This window comes from Pipistrellus kuhlii, unplaced genomic scaffold (assembly GCF_014108245.1).
Source record: "Pipistrellus kuhlii isolate mPipKuh1 unplaced genomic scaffold, mPipKuh1.p scaffold_m20_p_2, whole genome shotgun sequence".
Classification (NCBI taxonomy): domain Eukaryota; kingdom Metazoa; phylum Chordata; class Mammalia; order Chiroptera; family Vespertilionidae; genus Pipistrellus; species Pipistrellus kuhlii.
In genome coordinates this window covers 141,486,250-141,506,182 of record NW_023425515.1, presented here as the reverse complement: position 1 = coordinate 141,506,182, position 19,933 = coordinate 141,486,250, and the positions used below count along the sequence as shown (strand labels likewise).

General features: G+C 37.4%; 1 protein-coding gene and 1 long non-coding RNA gene across 3 annotated transcripts in view; both read left to right on the top strand.

Annotated features, from left to right (window-relative positions):
- PTGFR (prostaglandin F receptor) overlaps positions 1-9,822 on the top strand; it is a 31,123-nt gene extending 21,301 nt beyond the window's left edge. For both annotated transcript variants that reach the window (XM_036446726.2, XM_036446727.2), the window contains exon 3: positions 7,696-9,822. In XM_036446726.2, the coding sequence (XP_036302619.1) occupies positions 7,696-8,025 (330 nt within the window). In that variant the 3' untranslated portion in view covers positions 8,026-9,822. The remainder of the gene's footprint in view (positions 1-7,695) is intronic.
- Positions 9,823-12,423: 2,601 nt separating this feature from the next.
- LOC118723910 lies at positions 12,424-14,090 on the top strand. Its single transcript, XR_004989411.2, has 2 exons — positions 12,424-12,828; positions 13,059-14,090. It is a non-coding gene; the product is annotated as an uncharacterized LOC118723910 (long non-coding RNA).
- Positions 14,091-19,933: the final 5,843 nt, after the last annotated feature.

Here is a 19,933-nt window from a genome sequence, read left to right as displayed (position 1 = left end):
AACTATTCTCTAGCTTCTGTTATTGGAAAGAAAGGACCAGTGGTTATTTCATTGTTAGGACCTTCATCTGCCTGACTTGGAAAAGTAATTGAATTTCCCACTTCAGTTCTGCATTCACTTCCAAATATTTAACAAACATTGGCTATAAGCAAAGATATATCAATTTATGTTGCCTGATTCTATGGGTATCTTCATATCTTAGTTGACTCTACATCATATGACGATACAGAATCACCTGAGCTTATACTTGAATGTCTACTTCTTTCTTTCTTTCTTTTTTTTAATATATTTTATTGATTTTTGTACAGAGGAAGGGAGAGAGATAGAGAGCTAGAAACATCGATGAGAGAGAGAGTCATCAATCAGCTGCCTCTTACACACCCCCTACTGGGGATATGCCCGCAACCAAGGTACATGCCCTTGACCAGAATCGAACCCGGGGCCCTTCAGTCCCTAAGCCAACGCTCTATCCATTGAGCCAAACTGGTCCCGGCTTGAATGTCTACTTCTAGTTAGGTGATCTTCTAGAGCCTATTGTAGGTGCAGAAAATTTTCAGCACCTGAGTGTGGACATACTGTCCACATATCCTTTGGAAATTTATTAAGGATCTTTGTGAGCTTCAATTTTAAGTTTTTAAAGCTATGGATAATAATAACAACTATATCACCCTTTTGATTACATAACTTGAGTTTTCACATGATGCCTACTTGGTAAGCGTCTAGTGAGAGGTGCTGTGTGATGGTTGTTATTACTGTCCTAACCATTATTCCATTTGGTACTGAGTTTCACTAAACGCAGTTGTAATTAAAAAAACATTCATTCAGTGACTACCATGGACATTTGCACATGTGTTACATGGGCATATAAACATACTAAAATGGGATACTAACTTCAAAGGAATTTGTAGTTTCTTTGGAAAGACATCAGCAGAACCACTCTATTTCAAAAGAACCCTGCGGGCAAGTGCCCACGGCCTTCGAAGGAACAGCTTTGATGAGGAACTTCATCTGTGTTTAGTCTATGCCAAACAACTAAGGGTAGAGAATTCTCGACCAAAGTTTCCTTGCGTTCAGGTTCATTGTTGTCTCTGGTGGTCTTCGGGCTTAGTGAAGTACTGAGTTCTCTTGTAGAAATGCAATTCTTATCTTTTGACTTACAAACTTTCTTTTCTTCTCTTTAATGGGTGAAATTACTTCACCTTTTCTTCACACCGATTTCTTTTCCATAAACTTGTAGCAAATGTCATTTTAGGTGAGTACCACCTTTTTTTATTTTCTGTGCTTCTGGATATAAATGTTTTTAATAAGATCAATTCTTCTCTAAGAAGCCAACCATAATGCATTTTAACTTTTGGGATCTGGGACTTTTGCAATTTCAGATTAGGGTAGTTTTGATTCTTGTATCTTTTTCTATTTAACCCCTCTGGGAAAATTTGAAGGCTAGTTCAGTCCACCTTTTTTAGCAAATCTTTTACCTGAATGCAAAGCCTAATTTCTTGTGAATTACTTATGTTTATCTCCTCTTGTTTATTCTGGGAAAAGTCATGTTTTTTTGTAAGGCCATTTTTTTGTGGTATTATTTGCAAAACCTCTTGAGAATACAATATCTTCTATATAACCACAGAAGAAGGGCTTGGTTTTCTGGTATTGCAAATAATACCACAAAACTTGATAGCTTGATGGAAAAAATTACAGAGAATTTATATAATGGAGAGAAGGGAGTTGGAATTGGAGCCCAATTTTACAGTAGTATAAGGATGAAATTTTGCTGACAATTCTCTAAGGGAAGGAGAACCATAAAGATGCTTTTGGTGGTCATTTTCAGACCTACTTGTTAGATTATTTAGACCTTTCTTAGTCATATGAGTGAATCATTAGTGTGGTTTGGTGATGATTCGTCTTCAGTTTAGGATCAATCATAATTACAGTATATAGAAGGTGTCTCGGTAGCCTAGTTATAAATGTGTTTATAAAGTAAAAGCAAGTTGACCTCATAAGCTGCTCTTTGTGTTAAATGTACTTACTAATCTGGTGGATTTTGTAAAAGTACTTATAAAATATGTTGATGTGCTTTAATTACTATCTTTTGATGACTCCCTGGGTCTGAGAATCAAGCTCCATGAGGAATTTTTAACCTTATCATTTCATAATTTGAAAACAGGTAATGGCAAGGTCTGCAGCATTCACATTCTTGGAGCAACTGAGCTCATGAGAGGAGATGTAGTCTGAGCTACACTTTTTAACTCTGTCCCCTCAGTCTGGATAGGATGGGTAGCCTGCTGGTCAGGTGCAGGCCACGTGATATTCCCCTTGCTTATTTTCCTGTTCTCCAGCTCCTTAGACATGTTCTTCTCCCTCTATGCCAGCTCTAGATTTTGTTCCCTGCAATCCTTTAAATAAGCTACCTTGCCTTATTGCTCTCAATGTATTTGTTCTATTCCCTTTGTCCTGAGTACAGGAAAAATCTTGAGAGAAATTCTTCAGAGAAAGTAGAAAGCCAAAGTTTGTCCTTCCCAGCCAGTTCTGGGATATATACATATATATTATTCACATAACTTACTCAAATAATTAATTAATAAGGTGCAAGGTTTTTTCATCAGGCAGGGGCCTGTGTGGCTGAACTACCTATTAATTACCTGTGTTGTTCTGATTGGTGCCAATGTTTCTAAATATGCCGAACAATTGATATGGTATATTTTCATTAGCAAAATACAATAATATATGTTCATAATATGAAGTTTGAAAAATAGAGAACAGAAGTTAAAATTGTAAGCGTCTTTAAAGGTGTTTATTTCTTAAGTAAATTCTAAGTACTTTATAATTTCTATGCTCTCCTTTTGGTATTTTTATTATAGTTTATAGTTAATAATGTTAGTGTAGAGAAGCGTTTTTGGTTTTCTATGTTGGTCATGTACTGCTGAACTCTCTTATTGGTTTTATGTATATATTTATTCTAATCACTTCCAGATAACTAAAGTTTGTCTCTTTTCTTTAAATTCTCATATACTTCATTTTTTCCTTATAGCATTAACCAGGAATTTTGAAACTATGTCAAGCAGTGGTAGCAATAATGGGCACCCTTCTCTATCAGATCTTAAAGCATCTATGTTTTTTGCATTGAGTGTAATGATTGTTGTAGATTTTTGTATATAAATTTTATGGTTTCCTAATTTAAGTCCCTCATAAGTACTGTATTAGTTTTCGATGGCCATGTAACAAATCCTCACAGACTTAGCAGTGTGAGGTAGTGCCCACTTTATCATCTCCCAGTTTTGTGGTCAGAAGTCTGGTTTGCTCAGGGAAGCAAGTCAAGGTAAGACATGTATCTGAAGTGATGAAAACTACAATACATGGAAGAGGGTAAATTTGATCAGAGTTAGGCCAGTAGGCTGTTATCAAGTGGATAGTAGCATATATATTAAATAACTAGAGGCCTGGTGCATAAAATTTGTACACAGGAGATAGGGGGAGAGGGTGTCCCTCAACCCAACTTGCACCCTTTCCCATCTGGGACCCCTCTGGGGACAATCCATGACTGCTGGCTCCTAACTGCTCACCTGCCTGCCTGCCAGATTGCTCCTAACTGCTTCTGCCTGCCAGCCTGATTGCCCCCTAACTGCTCCCCTGCCAGCCTGATCACCCCAACTGCCCTCCCCTGCCAGCCTGATTGCCCACAACTGCCCTCCCCTGCTGACCTTATTGCCCCCAACTGCTCTCCCCTGCAGGCCTGGTTCCCCCCAAATGTCTATCCTGTAAACCTAGTCTCCCTTAACTTCTCCCCCCTACGATTGTCTTGAATTGCTATCCTTGCCTGCCTGGTCGCTCACAACTGCCCTCCCCTGTTGGCCTGTTTGACCCCAACTGCCCTTCCCTGCTGGCCTGGTTGCCTCTAACTGCCCTCCTCTGTTGGCCTGATCACCCACAATTGCCCTCCCCTGCTAGCCATCTTGTGGCCATCTTTGACCACATGGGGGTGGCCATCTTGTGCAAGGGTGTGAGGGTCAATTTGCATATTACCTCCTTATTATAGGAGTTTCCCCCTTAACTCACTACATGCCACATGACATATACATTTTATTTATTTTTAATATTTATTATTTTGGTATTCTGGGATAAATGACTATATTTTATTCCATTGAAAAGTGTCATAGAAAGAAATTGCAATAGCATTTTGTAAGGATTAGCAGCAGAGAACCATGGACAGTTATTCCAAGGAGTTGTGGCATAAGGCTTTCCAATAAACAGACTCAAAAATAGTGCAGGTCTGGGAGAAGGGACTGGAATAGCAAATGAAAATACATGGATCCTATGCATGAACCTTCTCTAGAAAGATTAACTTTTCTTTTTCAGGTATTATACATCTTTTCCCCCTATGTATTGTTCAGTTTATTTATTTATTTATTTTATACACCATTTTCTCATTATCATGAAGGGGTGAAGAGGAATATAAAGTGTTAGATTTGGGAATGTCCTATTTTGAAGAGAGCAGTTTACTCACTGCATGTCCTCTTTTCTTGTTTCTTTGCAACTTTCAATGTCTTTGGGCAGAGTCAGGAGTGTGTTGTCATTTTGGTTATTGGTTAAGCCTCCACCAACAAATCCAGCTGGAAAAAGTTTATTTGCACAACTGTTTATATTTTGGAACACTGAGGTATAGTTTGGGGTGGGCAACATTTCCCAGCTGTTAAAAAGTTGTGGAATAAGAATTACCATACCCCTTTGTTCTTTTATTCCTCCCTATTGTAATATTTCTGTCTTAACTCTGAATCATTCATCATGTGCAAAATAATTAGTTTTAATGAGTATCCAATAAGTGGTAAATGACTGAAATGTTATTGCCTTCTATATTCAACAATGTAGCCATGAATATAATTTAAGTCTGAATAAAGCTCATAATTGAAAAGATATATTCTATGAGAGCTTCTGATTTTCAGTTTGTTACCTGTTTTCTTTTCTAAACCTATTATTCTGGAGTTGCACAAGAGTATGTGTTTTTTTTTTTCTTTTTCTTTTTTTCTGAAGATTCTTGTAGTCACTATAACAGAGATGAAATAATCTTTTGCAAAAATAAACACGATTAAGTTAAATTAGCACAAATATGTTTAAGTCTAAGAGTCATGTGCTGAACACAGGTGGATTTGGCGATTTGTCTGAGCTGCCTTTTCCAAAATTGCCATTGAGGTTAAAATAAAATGACATTTCTCATTTGCTAATACTCAGAGATGCTGTGACAGTAGTTATCCAATTAACACAAAGATTAAACTTCTCACATGGAGATGTAATAGAATGGCCTTTTGGCAAAGCTTCCAAATTGACCATTTTGATGATTCAGGAAGACTGTAATGTAATCACACAATTAGTCCCCATTTCTGTGATTATTCAAGTGCCAAACCTAAAGAGCAGTCTCTGGATGACAATGTTATAAGGGGCTAATCACTTGTAAATCAGTGAATTATACTTCAGGGTGCTCTTTCAGTCCCCAAATAACAGTCCCTGAATTAGTCTTCTATGATGACAGAAAGGAGGAAAGGAATGGTCTGGCTCTTGGAATAAGATAACTACATGTGAAAATACCTGCTTCATTGACTAGGTGAGACCATGTATAATTGCCATAGAAATTGTTTGTGTGAAAATATATGTTAATAACCTAAATAATGGTTTTGTTCCTAAACAAGTTGGACATTCCACCAGATATGGTTTTGATTATATATTCATTTAAATTTCCATAAAAATAATGCTAAGGGGAAATTCAGAAAACCTGCAGTTAGAATTGCCAAAAATTAAAAATTAGTCAAATCTGAATAACTGATGTTTTGATATACTAGAAAAATTGCAAAAAAGCACACCTTTTAATAACCACATAGGGATCATGTGCCAATAAATAGCCCTGCTTGTGATATACTTGACATGCCTTTATTATTTACAACATCATAATTTTGCTTTTGCCTCCTAGGGCCTTTGTTCGTTCAACAGATATCAACTTCCCTACTGTCTGCACATTACTGGGGCTGCAGAGAAACAGACAAAAATATGCTTTCAAGAGTATATTTTAGTGTGAGAGACTGAAATGAGAACTAGATACATAAGCAAAATATATCATATGTTAGATAAGATTTCTTAAATATTACTTCCAGCATCACTAGCATCCATCATGGTACCTGGACACAGTAGACACTCAAAAAGGACTCCCTGCTGTATTGGTTTGATTTTATGACTACGCAAATGGACAGAAGCATAATTCTTGATTTACCATTGCTTTTCATTGTGAGAAGGCTCTGGAGTCCTGATACTGACTACAAGATATTCAGATGTAGGGGGAAGGGATGATGGAATAACTTCCAGAAGGATTCCTTAGTGCACATAAGCTCTGTTATCTGTGAGTAAAGTAGCCTGGCAGATTCACAGATTCATTCATATTGCAACCTTAACCATTGACATATTGTATTGTAGTATATGGCCTAAAAGACTGTAGATTTTATTGCAAGTGTTATCTATTTCATTCTTTGCAGTTGGCAATGAACATAAACGTTTCTTTCCATGCATTTCTTTGACCCTCGCATATTTGCAGGGAGATTGGATTGTAGAGGTGCACTTCAGATGCATAATCAGGGAACCAGTTAAAGAGTAGCTTGTACTTTGTTGTATAAATAATGGTGTTGACAAGGGATATTTATCCTTCAACCATTAGTATCATCAGGCCCAAGTAAGATGTTTCCTTCTGATAGATGTCCATTAAGAAGACCAAGAAGACTTACTTTTCTTCTTATTTGGGCTTTAGGTTTTGTTACATCCGCTCTTTAACCTGGTGGTATAATAGTCTAAGCCCCCCTTAGTTTTTCAGTTTCACCTTTTGTTCATTTATTTGTTTTTATAGCCAAATTCTTTTCAGCGATTGTGCTGCAGATGTTTAATTAGAAGCCAAAGCTGGGCTCAGTGATTAGACCAGATCTAACATATAGTGGGGACTGTTTATGGAATTTATTCCACAAAATGGTCTCTTTTTCATTATGGGCAGTCAGAAAATAGATACAAGATCAAAATCTACATAAAATCTGAGTGGTAGTTACAGAGGGGAACTCATTTTCTCAAAGCCCTTAGAAAATTCCATAATATACCTTGGAATGTTTTAGCAAAGTTAAGGTTATGAGAGATGTAGAAAAGGGAAAACAAAATAGAAGACATTGGTACCATTGTAGCTACAGAAAATTCTAAAAGTAACATTTCAGAAAAATATGATAGGCCAGGTACAAATTAATATCAAATACTTTAAATTTATTTTTTAAAATTCCTATGTTTAGCCTATCTATACTTTTGCTTAATTACACTTTATTTATACAAATACATTTTAATTTTTTTCTTTGAAATATACAAATGTGTGTTGGCTTTTGAACTTACTATTCTCAGAACCGCCAGTTACTAGTATCAGTGTTTGCCCTCTAGGGTCTTTCTATTTGTGTACATTTGACTTACCATATAAATTGTAATTTTTGTAGTTCTGATGTCAATTTCAATTCAAAGGGTTCAGATGTATGCATCAATGTTTCTGCTGTTGTTCATTTCTTTTTGTCAGTATTTTGTAAAATAACATCCCATTGTGGAAGCATGTAACATAGCTGGTTAACTTAAAAATAAACACAAGAAAACTGCAGGACTGAGAACATGTCTATCAACTGATTTCCCTTGTTTGTTTTGCAGCTGACAATGGCCAACATTGGAATAAATGGAAATCATTCCATGGAGACCTGTGAAACAACACTCTTTGCTCTTCGAATGGCAACGTGGAATCAAATTTTAGATCCGTGGGTGTACATTCTTCTACGGAAGGCAGTCCTTAAGAATCTCTACAAGCTTGCCCGCCGCTGCTGTGGAGTGCATGTCATCAGCTTACATATGTGGGAACTTAGCTCCATTAAAAATTCCTTAAAGGTTGCTGCGATTTCTGAGTCACCAGTTGCAGAAAAAGTAAATCAGCAATCACCTCGTTTAATAGGACAGCAAGTCAGCATAGGTATGGGACAAAATTAAGAAAAGTTTTGGCAATATTTTAATTATTTGGATAACTATTTAAAGCCTAACTGGAATATTCAGGCTTCAGCAAATAGTTTGGGGGGCACTTTGGTCAGATTCAGTGTTTGAAATTTGTGAAATTAACTGTTTAATTGCACCTTTTCACTTGTTTTGCCAATTGCAGATAAACATGATGAAATAATGCCATGGAAGGCAAGTTGAAAACAATTTTATTTTCTGCTTTTGGGATGAGTGACTCTGTTGAGTCCTAAAGCATTCACTTGGCCTATTTGCCAAAGAGCATCTTAAAACTACCACCACCATGAAATGGCTATTTGGGGTCCCTACTCCGTAGCTGTTCCTTATAGACTAGGCTTTATGAAATGAAGCGCTCTCACATTTTGATCTGGCCTCATCCTGTAGCCTCAGCCAATATAGGTATGGTCATGCCACGTGGGAATCATTGTGGCTTATTATAATGACCTCAATAGACACCAGGTGTGGCTGTCAGTTTGCCTGATCTTGTGAACCTGTTAGAATGAGCCTATCTTTGTCATATTTGTCACAAATGTGACTGCTTGCATTGGTTATTATGAAGGTGAGTGGTTTCTTGGAAAGTTGTAGATTTGCCTAGTTTACAAATAATCCCCCTTTCCTCTGAAAATTCTAGTGCAAAGAAATAATTTTTAGAGAAACAAAGGCTCTATCTTAGCAAATATGGAGGCGATTTGCATTATCACAATTCCTGAGAAGCTCTGCCATTGATCATGCAAACAGAACTTCAACTAAGTGATAGGTGCAAAGAAGCTTGGCACAGGCACTTTACTTTGAGTCGTCATTTCTTTGAGAAACACAATCTATATGTAAATATGCAAAGACTATCTATAGGTAATGTGTTTTTGCTTTCCATGTGTACACACACACACACACACACACCCCAAAGGACATAAAAATTTCTGTTAAAAACAGCTTCATTAAATCTGTAAGACAGAATCTTCTAAAGCCGGAGCTACCAGTGTTAAAGGGAGGACTGGCAACAAGCCAGACATTTGGAGATTATTATAATGGTTAACCAAGAGATCAAGGGGTATTAAACTTTCCCCAAATTTCTCATGAATACTTTAGACTTTTTTTTCACTTGTTTGTATAACTCAACCCATGGAGTTTTAGTAATCATTCAAAATGTCCTGGGTCCATCAGAGCATAAGCAGGTAGTTCTGCTTTATAACGGAACTGTAAAAGAATTCATTGTTTTCATTAACTGGGGTATGTTTTAAAATTAATGTTTCCTGTGAGACTGATTTCAAATTCTCCAGGAAATTTGTGCAGTTCAACTAGACTCAAATTATATTCACAGGTTTTTGCTTTTGATTGGTAATGTACATTGGAAGTTATTGTCTACTTTTGTGAATTTTGGAAAATTCTCATTAATAAGTTAAAATAAATTAAGCAAATAGTTTACTGAAGACTTAAAGGCAAGCATTTTTTTTTTTCAGTGAACTTAAAGGCAAACATATATATACACACTGACACATATATTCTCAATTTAAGACCAGTAAATAATTAATCATACAAATTTAGTTTTTTCTCATTTATAGAGCACATAGTATATGCTCAATAAATACTTGCCTAATTAAATCACAAGAATTCTTGGTATAAAATAAGCCTGGAATTGCAAAGATTTTGTACATTTTTAATTTAAATTGATAATTACATGTTTACTGTGAGATATATATGCATATATTTGTGTATGTATATATATTTATATATCCAGTGTATATGCTCTTAAAAAGCCATTGCAATTTATGATTGCTGTTATCTATATATATAAAAGCTCAGCAACCAAATGGTGGAACGACCAGAATGACCACCAGGATTTGCCCCCCAGGTGGTCAGTACGCTCCCACAGTGGGAGCACCACTCAGTTGACCAGGATGAGTGGTGCTCCCTCAGTCAGCTGATCCCCATAGACCATGACCTCCACCAGTGCATGAACCCATGCACCGGGTCTCTAGTATTATATAAAAGTTCTTTTGTGTTTCAAGAGTATGTAAAGCCCAGAAGAACTTTGAGATGGTTCAGAGACTATATCTATTTCTTACAGCTGCTTAAGAGTGTGGGTGTCCTGTGAACTGAGGCTAGGGAACCAAAGCTCCATCCTTCTTCCTTATGCTGGGTAGGAGGCTGCAGCAAACACTTCCATGCATCATGACCTGGGAGAGGTGTGAGGGAGAAACTCATCCAGAGTCCCAGTCCTCTTTCCTGGAGCCTTCTCCTAATTGAATGGCACAGTCATTGTTCTATTGCCGTGATGCCCAGGCCACTATGTACCCGTATGGAGAAGATACTAGGACATGACCATATGAGCATGCAAGGTTTGGGAAGTGACAGGAAACTCACTCTGTGCATATCCTGGATTAATTATCTATATTATTTGAGCACAGGTTCAAGACAACTAAAGTGTTTTATGATGATGCCAAATCCAGGAAATAGACACCAAAAACTGGAAATAAGTTTAGTAAAAGAATATGCGTTTACATTGTTTTAGGCTTTCACCCAAGGAAATGAATACAACCATATGCATATCTGACTTCCGAATGTTATTCCTGCTATTATGCGTATTTCCATGTAGTTAATACATTTTATTGTATCATGAATAATAGAGTGGAGAATTCACTAATAACTTTCATATAAATGTTCAAAGTAGAAGCACATTTGTTCTTATTACTAGACATAAATAGTACAAATAATGTTCAACCAGTTTACCAATTTTGACATTTCAAGCCCTGTTTTAAAATTCATATTTAGACCAGAGTAACTGGATTTCCCTTGTCATTGAGTAAAGTAGTAGCTAAGCAACTTATACTATTTGTCATCTTATTTCTGAGGAATTATATTATTATGGGCAAATGACTTGAAAATGCCAACCTTTTCCTGAAATTAATGAAGTCTTAAAAAAATAAGACCAAAGAAAGAAAAAAAATCCAATAGAAAATGGGCTTTTATAATTATGAATTCAGAACCAGATAATGCTGACTCATAATTAGCCATGAACCAGACTTTTTACTGGTGGATTTAACTAGGTAATAGAAATATGCTTTAATTTTTTTCCCTAAAGGCAGAAATTTGCTTCTACTTATCTGTATTGCAGAAATGGAAGATACTTAAAAGTTCACAAACACAACACACACACATTTATATAACAAATGGTCTTGTTTGCCCATTTTCAGACTTAAAAAGAAAAACCTGCTTTAGTTGTGTGTCTAATTTTAAACCCAAGTAAGAGCACTTGCTTAATACATAGAGTGAACTTTCTGTACAACTTGCTTGCTACATTCACCTGTATCGTCATCATTGCTCAAATTAATAAACTAAGGTCAAATATATAGAATGTAAATATACATTTTCTTTCTTCATCTGGTTGTCAGAATATTTTGCCATCTAGTAAATAATGTTGGACTTGAACTTGTTACTGAAATAACTTTTTACTCACACATCTATTAAGAGTAGATGAATGTCTTACGTGAATAAATGTATGTTGTGCTCTTCATACTTGTTGGGTGGAGTTGGAGAGTAACTAGGGATATGTATGTTTTGTGGCTTGCATCAGTGTGCCAATCATAATTTTCATGCTTTGACTAGTTTAAAACTTCAAACAAATGATTTTATAATAAACTTGGACTGGTGTTTATCAAGAGTGGTTATTTTTTAGGAAAGTCATTTAAAAGTTGCAACTCTTGAACCTAAACTCCCATTTTTATTTGCTATGCCAGCGATTTTTCAACCATTTTCATCTCATAGCACACATAAACTAATTACTAAAATTCTGCGGCACACCAAAAACTATTTTTTTTGTGATGTGACAAAAAATAGGTATAATTTTGATTCATTCACACTGGACAGCTATTGTGTTGGCACTTGTCACTTTTGTTTTCCTAAGGAAAAAGAGTTAAGTGTCCCTGTCTAAGTAGTCAGGTAATATGTTTTCAGAATTCTTGTGGCACACACATGGTTGAGCTGTGCTATGAGATGGAAGAAATTAAACTTGTTTTCCGTTATTATCTTTAGCTATGCGTCTTCTGTTCACCCCTCTGTGATATCATCTTTCTTTTTCCTATCTCACCTGACCCAGATAGGTCATAATTATCATGGGAATCTGGTCATTTCCAGAACACAGTGACCTAGATGTGTCAGGATAGCCAAGCTATATTTGTCTCAGTGCCATAAATCCACACGTTTGTATCTCACCTATGGCCCCTGCCACTCAGAAGGGAAGCTCTGCTCCTTGTAATCCCTCAGAGACCTCAGGAGTCAAAGCAGCTGCCACCGTCTATGTTGCTGTTTGTCATGCAGCAGGGGACAAGTCGGCATGGTGCATCATGCCCTGGCTCCTAGAGCTTCTACCTGGAGCTCTAGCCAAAGCTAGTAATATGGCCCTGCCACTTCCACGGGGGCAGATAAATGCAATATGACATGCCCAGGAGAAGAGCTGAAAATAATTGGTGGACAGCACTAATGATTTCAACATTAGGTAAAAAAAATTTTTTTTTCATTTATGCCTTCCTAATGTAATTCAGACTGAAGCACATGTGTTTGTCTTTTAAATTTTTTAAAAAATTATTATTTAGGAACATCATTGGAGGAAAACCTTTAGGATTCACTCCTTCTAGGTATCTTGCAATCTATAAAAGAAAAGGCAGAAATAATGCCACATACATGCCTCCTATGCTGTTTGCAGTTAATAGACATTTTAGATGATAAGAAAAAAAAACAACACTGTAAAATAAAGAGCGGAAACCTTGGTTCTTAAAAATGAGAGAAGTGTGCCAAAACCAGTTTGGCTCAGCGGTAGAGCGTTGGTCTGCGGACTGAAAGGTCCCGGGTTCGATTCTGATCAAGGGCATGTACATTGGTTGCAGGCACATCCTCGGTGGGGGTGTGCAAGAGGCAGCTGGTCGATGTTTCTCTCTCATCGACGTTTCTAGCTCTCTATCTCTCTCCCTTCCTTTCTGTAAAAAATCAATCAAATATATATTTTAAAAAAATGAGAGAAGTGAAACATTCCCATGTAATGCCAATACACTGCCTAGTTGTAGCATTGCCTGAAATTGTTGCTTTTCTAATAAACATGTCTGAAATATAGTTTTGTCTTTGTACTTTCAGTTTCCTTGTGATAGAAATATGTGTACCTTGATATACCCCATGCCATTGAAGTGAATTAAACTGTCAGAAAACCTGAGGAATAGAAGAGAATTAGAGCAAGATTAAGCTATTTTCCCCCTCTTGTTCTCCCACGTGAGAACAGTCCCTTCATTTTGAACCCAGTCATCACAGTATAGGAAGTAAATCAGAATCGCGGCTAAAATTAGATCTTACTAATCTGGAGCTGTAAATTTATGTCTCGAGCGTTCTGTTTAAAGTTTCCACAGAGAGTTACTGCAAAGAGTTTCTGCAGGGCTGTCTTCCTGCCCTGCAAAAATAGCAACTAAAAGTAAATATGATAAAGACATGACATTCAATTATGCGAAAGTAGTCTGAAGGTCTTGATGCTATAAAAAACAACAACTACTTGCTAAAGTATATTATTTAATTTAGATAGTTTATGAAAGAATAACGAAAATACCATTTGACATACATCTTATTAAGAAACTGAAGGCAGAATTATTGAAAACTAAAGGAAATGTATTTTGGATTTGGAGTATATTTTACCTTTCTACTTATAAAAGGGTATACATTCAGTCTTCGTGTTTGATATTTAATTCAAATTAACAAAATTTACCCCTAATGTCAGCCAAAACATTCAATAAAAATTGAAAAAAAATACTCTTTTGTTATCATGTGAACTTTCCTATATTAAATGAGGCAATACTACACACTTCTACACACCAATATAATTTTAGTTTAAAAACAATGAGATCGTATTGGATGTGCTGTTGTGTTGTGCACGTTTTTAGTTCCCATCACTTAATTCATACAGAATAATATCCTTTTCAACAGCTGAATAGTATTAACAACTTTCTTTGAAGGAGAGTTGCTTTTGTTTCAAGTTACTCGCTACTTTCAAATAATGGTATTCCCCCCCCCCCCCCAAAAAAAGAATACCATTTCAAGATGAACAACCTGACACCTTCTTTTTTGTGTATGTGTGTTGTGGAATTGGGCAGGGGGGAGGGGTTAAAATATGCTCATTTTTATTGCTGATATGTGCTGATAAATTGTGCAATGTGCGCTCCCATTCTCTGCTAAGAGAAAACGCCCTATTTCTGACATCACCCACTTTGTATTTCAGTAATCTTTTCATTGTCACTGATCTGATTGGAAAAAATAAATCATATTTGCGTCATTTGTTGTTATGTTACTTGTATTTCACATCGCTAATGAAGTTGAGCTTCTTTTCATACTTTTGTTAGTCATTTGCCCTTCTTCTGCATATTTCCTGTTCCTGACCTTTATTTATTCTTAATATGTTCAATTTTTTTTACTGACTTACGGGAAGACTGGACATATTAAGGGTATCATCTCAGTCTTTCAGGTTCCTGGACCCAATTCTAATGTGTGTGTGTGTGTGTGTGTGTGTGTGTGTGTGTGTGTAGGGGGTTCCCCCAATAAACAATTTTTGGACACCTGCATCAGGTTCCATAGGTTAAGTGTTCAGTCCTCCAGGACTGTTTCTTCTCCCTGGTCTCTCCGCTTGTCAGATGCCAGCTGCAAACCCACACTCTTACTTGTACTTCTGACTAACTGGCTGTAGATTGGGGGTTCCAGTGATCTCCCAACTCAGAATGCCAATTGAAAGTCCAGGTCGTTATTTGTACTTCTGGCTGTCTGGCTTTAAATCTGAGGTTCCCATAACTCCCTCCTTATATTCAATTAATTTGCTGGGAAAACTTGCAGAACTCAGAGAAACAAATTACAAGATTGCTGGCTCATTGTAAGAGGATATAACTCAGTAATCGTCAGATGGAGAAGAGGCAAAAGGCAAGGTGTATAGGAAGAAGTGTGGCGCTTCTCTTCCTTTCTCTCTGGGCTCACTCCTCATCATGCACCTGCATGTCTATGAACCCCGAAGTTCTCTGAACCCCATCTTTTTGGGTTTTTATGGAGGTTTCATGACCTAGGCATGGTTGATTAAATTGTTAATCACCAATGATTGAACTCCATCACCCCACCTCTCTCCCCACCCTAGAGATGTGGGAGTGGGACTGAAAGTTCCAACCCTTTTAATAACACGGTTGGCTCCATTAGCAAAAAATACCTTTATAACTCTCAACACTTATGAGAGTCCAAGGAATTTGGAACCTGTGAGTTAGGAATTTTGGAGGAAGACCAAATAGATATGAGAAATGCTGTATATTTTGGTCATCTGAATGACCCAATATATATGACTGATGCATCACAATATTACATTTAGTTTGGGCTGCGATAGCAAAATACCATAGACTAGGTGGCTTAAATAACAGAACCTTATTCCTTACATTTCTGGAGGCGAGGTCTAAGATTAGACACTTGGTGAGGTCCCTCTTCCTAGCCTTCTTCTTGCTGTATTGTTATGCTGCAGGGAGTGAGAGACAGTTGTTTCTTCTTATAAGGCACTGATCCCATCATGAAGACCCTGTCCTCATGACCTTATCTAAACCTAATCACCTCCCAAATGTCCCGTTTCCCAGTCCCGTCACATTGTGGAGTACATGAACCTTTTTATACCTTAAACATTTGCATGGGGGGCATAGGGGAGGTACAGTTTAGTCTAAAGCAGCTATTCACACTTAATTTTTTATATATGTTACAAATACTCTTCTGCTAGGCTACCATTTTCTTCTGTATTGAAGGGTCTTTCACCACACAAAGATTTCTGCTTTTTGCTTGGGTGCAGAATTAATCTTTTCTGAATTCGTTGTTTTGTTTCTTGTTTAAAGTCACTTTTTTGCCGCTGGAAGAAGCATTTCTGGAGGCCCCCACAGGAGGATGAGAGGTGGCAGAGAGCTATATATGCATGGAATTACACCCCTCGGTTCTAAAGTCCCATTTCCCTTAATCCACTCCTAGGAGAGGTGCAGCAGGGGATTCAGGAGAACTAGAGGCAAAGCCAGCATCCAGAGCTTCCATTCCATAGCAGAGCTGGGTCTGGTGCAGCCTCAGGCTAGTTATGGTCCATTAGTCCATTGCGTGTCTGGTCCACATGGCTGTGGGGCCACATGGACAAATGGAGGGGAGCCAAGAAAGCACCTCCCCTGCAACAAGAGTCCCAGGAGAACTGAGAGGCAAGAGAGGGGACACCTTTATTTAGGAGCTTAAGTATCCCAAATGTTTCTGTGCTTTCAGTGGCCATGCCTACTCTGGCTAATGACCTGTTCCCAAGTGTGACTGAGAGGCAAGTTCCTTCCCTACATCACCCAGACTTCCCTGGGCCTGCAGCTTGTATTTGGCCTTCCATTTGCTCCTTTCCAGTTACTCATAACAAGTTTATCATATAGGTATCATCAGGACCTGGCCTTTGAATTGTGTTTCTATTATAGTAAAGAACGTACTGTTATGTAATGGCTTTTCCCCCCCCTTTTTTCCTATATGCCTTCTGTGACCAACAACAGTTTCCAGATGGTTAAGTAAATTAATTAGAAGGTGTATTAGTTTGCCAGGGCTGCTATAACCAAGTATTATAGACTCAAGTGGCTTAAATAATAGCAGTTTATTTCCTCACAATTCTGGAGGTTAGAAGTCTGAGATCAAGGTGTCGGAGGGTTGATTTTTTTTTTCTGTCTTTTCTCTTTATCTTCACATGGTCTTTTGTCTGTATCCAATTTCCTCTTTAAACAAGGATACAAGTCATATTGGATTAAAACAACTCTAGTGACCTCATTTAACCCCAGTTACCTCTTTAATAATCCTATCTCTAAATTCAGTCACTTTCTGAGAAACTGGGGTTTGTGACTTAAACATAAGCATTTAGGAAAGGCACAATTTAGCCCACAACAAGAGTACAGACAGTGCCATTAAGGTAAAGGTACAGTAACTGGCCTGTACAAGGATTGAGTCAATTCAGGTTTGTTATCCAGCGTTTCTTAAAAATTAGCATGCAGCACTTTTACATGGAAGGCTTGCTAAGTCAGATTGTAGGGCCCCAACCCAGTGACTGATTCAGTAGGTCCTGGGTAGGCCCAGCTAATTTACATTTCTATTGAGGAAGGTCTCAGGCAATGCTGGTCTGAGGAACACACTTTGACAAGCACTGGCCTACTTAACTAGGCTGACCAGCCACAGATGGCACAATATAAAACATACAGAGAACCATAAAGCTTTTTGATAATACAGGATTGTATCACTATGTCAGTACTGGCAACTTAATTTTTTCTAAATGCTCTCTCTCCCCAACCATTCCAAATCCCAAACAAATTGGTCCTGAAAAATGTAAGAGCCATGCAGAAAGGGAATGAATGAATGAACATGGGATGATACAAATTGACAGTGAAAATAATATACAAAAAGGCAAATAAGTGAGGCCACAGTTTAGCTGGTTGCCAATCTCTTACTAGTATGAAAAGGATTTTTGTTGTTATATGAGCAGGCAAAATTTCCACAGTAGTCTGGAAATATTACTTATATTTTATAATTATAACCAGAAGACCCCTTTCCTAAAAAAAAAAAAAAGTATAAAGCTATTTGGATAAACTTTACATTTTCCTTCCTACATTAGAATGAAAGTAGAGAATAAGTGGGCCAAAATTAAATAAAAATGCTTGAACACAAAATATCATTTTATGGACATTAAAAATAAAAGACTTTTATGCAAGTCCAAATAAATGGCATTTGTGTTTTTTTTTTGTTTTTTTAAATATATTTTTATTGATTTTTTACAGAGAGGAAGGGAGAGAGATAGAGAGCTAGAAACATCGACCAGCTGCCTCCTGCACACCCCCTACTGGGGATGTGCCCGCAACCATTGTACATGCACTTGACCGGAATTGAACCTGAGACCTTTCAGTCCACAGACCGATGCTCTACCACTGAGCCAAACTGGTTCAATGGCATTTGTAAAGTAAGGGGGGAAAAAAACTACAGAAGCAAAAGCCCAGGCTGTTCCTTTTAAAAATACAATTCTACCCAGGAAAGTTCCTCTCTCTTTTAAGATTCATATATCATTGGTTACTGGGAGACTAACAAAAGCAAGCATAAACACAGATAAGAAATGTTTTAAGTAGTCACTTTAAATACATCATTGTGAAATCTCAGTGCCAAATACACTAAATTATAAAACCTGGATTATTAGAAGAGTTGAAAACAGCAACAAGATACAGTCTCCTGAAGATTATGACAATTTGTCATCACTTTATGATTTTGGTTTTATAAGATTAAAGGTTTCCTCAGAGCAAGTCTCAAAGGAAAATGCAAAACAGAGTTCAAAAATTTACTAAGAATGAAAGGACCTAAAATTAGAAGCACTGCATAGGGATCTGCTTTCCAAGTTGTGGTTAGGCACATATTAAAATTGTTTATTAGTGACGCTTTTAGTGATGCCTCAAGAAAAAATGGCATTTCCCATGAGGTTGAATTCTTCAGGTCGATGTATGGCTCCTGAGGAGCTTATTCTCTTTTGATTTGTGGTACGCACCTCCTAGCCCTAATTGATTGCAATAATCAGAAACTTGTGATGATCAAGAACTCTATGTGCTGAGGCCTTGAGTGAAAAGGAGCTTGGTTTTATGTGGTGGCTGTGGTTTTGTGGAATAAGAAAGTGGCAACAACTGGCCATTGTCTCTAAAGATGTCAGCCTCTAAAGATGTCAGCCTCTAAAGATGTTTCCCTAAACATGTTAGCCCAGTGGTTGGCAAACTCATTAGTCAACAGAGCCAAATATCAACAGTACAATGAGAAATTTCTTTTGAGAGCCAAATTTTTTAAACTTAAACTTCTAACGCCACTTCTTCAAAATAGACTTGCCCAGGCCGTGGTATTTTGTGGAAGAGCCACACTCAAGGGGACAAAGAGCTGCATGTGGCTCACGAGCAGCAGTCTGCCCACCACTGTGTCAGCCCATCCTCTATGCCTGTGAACATAAGATTGTTGGTGATATACTTATTTAAACTCACTACAGTTTATGTTCATCTTAAATAAAAATATATTTTGGACCAGCTTGTCTTTATGTATTAGGAGAACTTATCATGGCTTGTGATTCAACCAAGATTCGAGACAGCAATTCACTCTGGCCTAATGAAGTAACATCAACCACTTAGCCTATTGCTGTCACTCACCTGTATGTGTACTTAGGAACTTTCCATAATCCTGATTTGTGGGGAGTAAGCACAATGGAGAAAGAATGATTTTACTGTCTTTAGCTTCAGAGAAAAAAATGTCTGCATATTTTAAGAATGGAAGATGATCTACCATTATATTAAAACAGTCTGGAATTCATCTCTCATAATAAGCATTACCAGTAATTGTTTACAGGATTGTTACCATGCCCCAAAATTCAACATTTCAATTGTAATTCTGAGTAAATTTTGCAAGCAGGTAAGTAAGACAGTCTTTGTTAAATTTGTAACGATCAATACCACCTGAGAAAAAGTCTGTGGTTCAACCTCCACTTGCCTGACACATCCTATATAATAAAAGGCCAGCGACCATAATGATATAACAACTGGAAGGACTGATCGACTGACTGACCAGTCGCTATCAGGTGCATTGACATTCTCTCAATCCCGCCCCCAGCCCACAGGCTCCGATCACTGGATGGCCAGTGGGGAACCACCGAGGAACTGGGTGGCAGTGAGGCGAGACTGGGACTGGAAAGCAGGCAGAAGGCCCTCCCCCCTGCCAGCAGGTTCCAATCATGGAAAACAGTATAACATTTCTTCAAGAAGAAACAAAAAAATAAATTACCAAATGATCCAGCAATTTCACTTCAGATGTTTATGCAAAGAAATTGAAAACA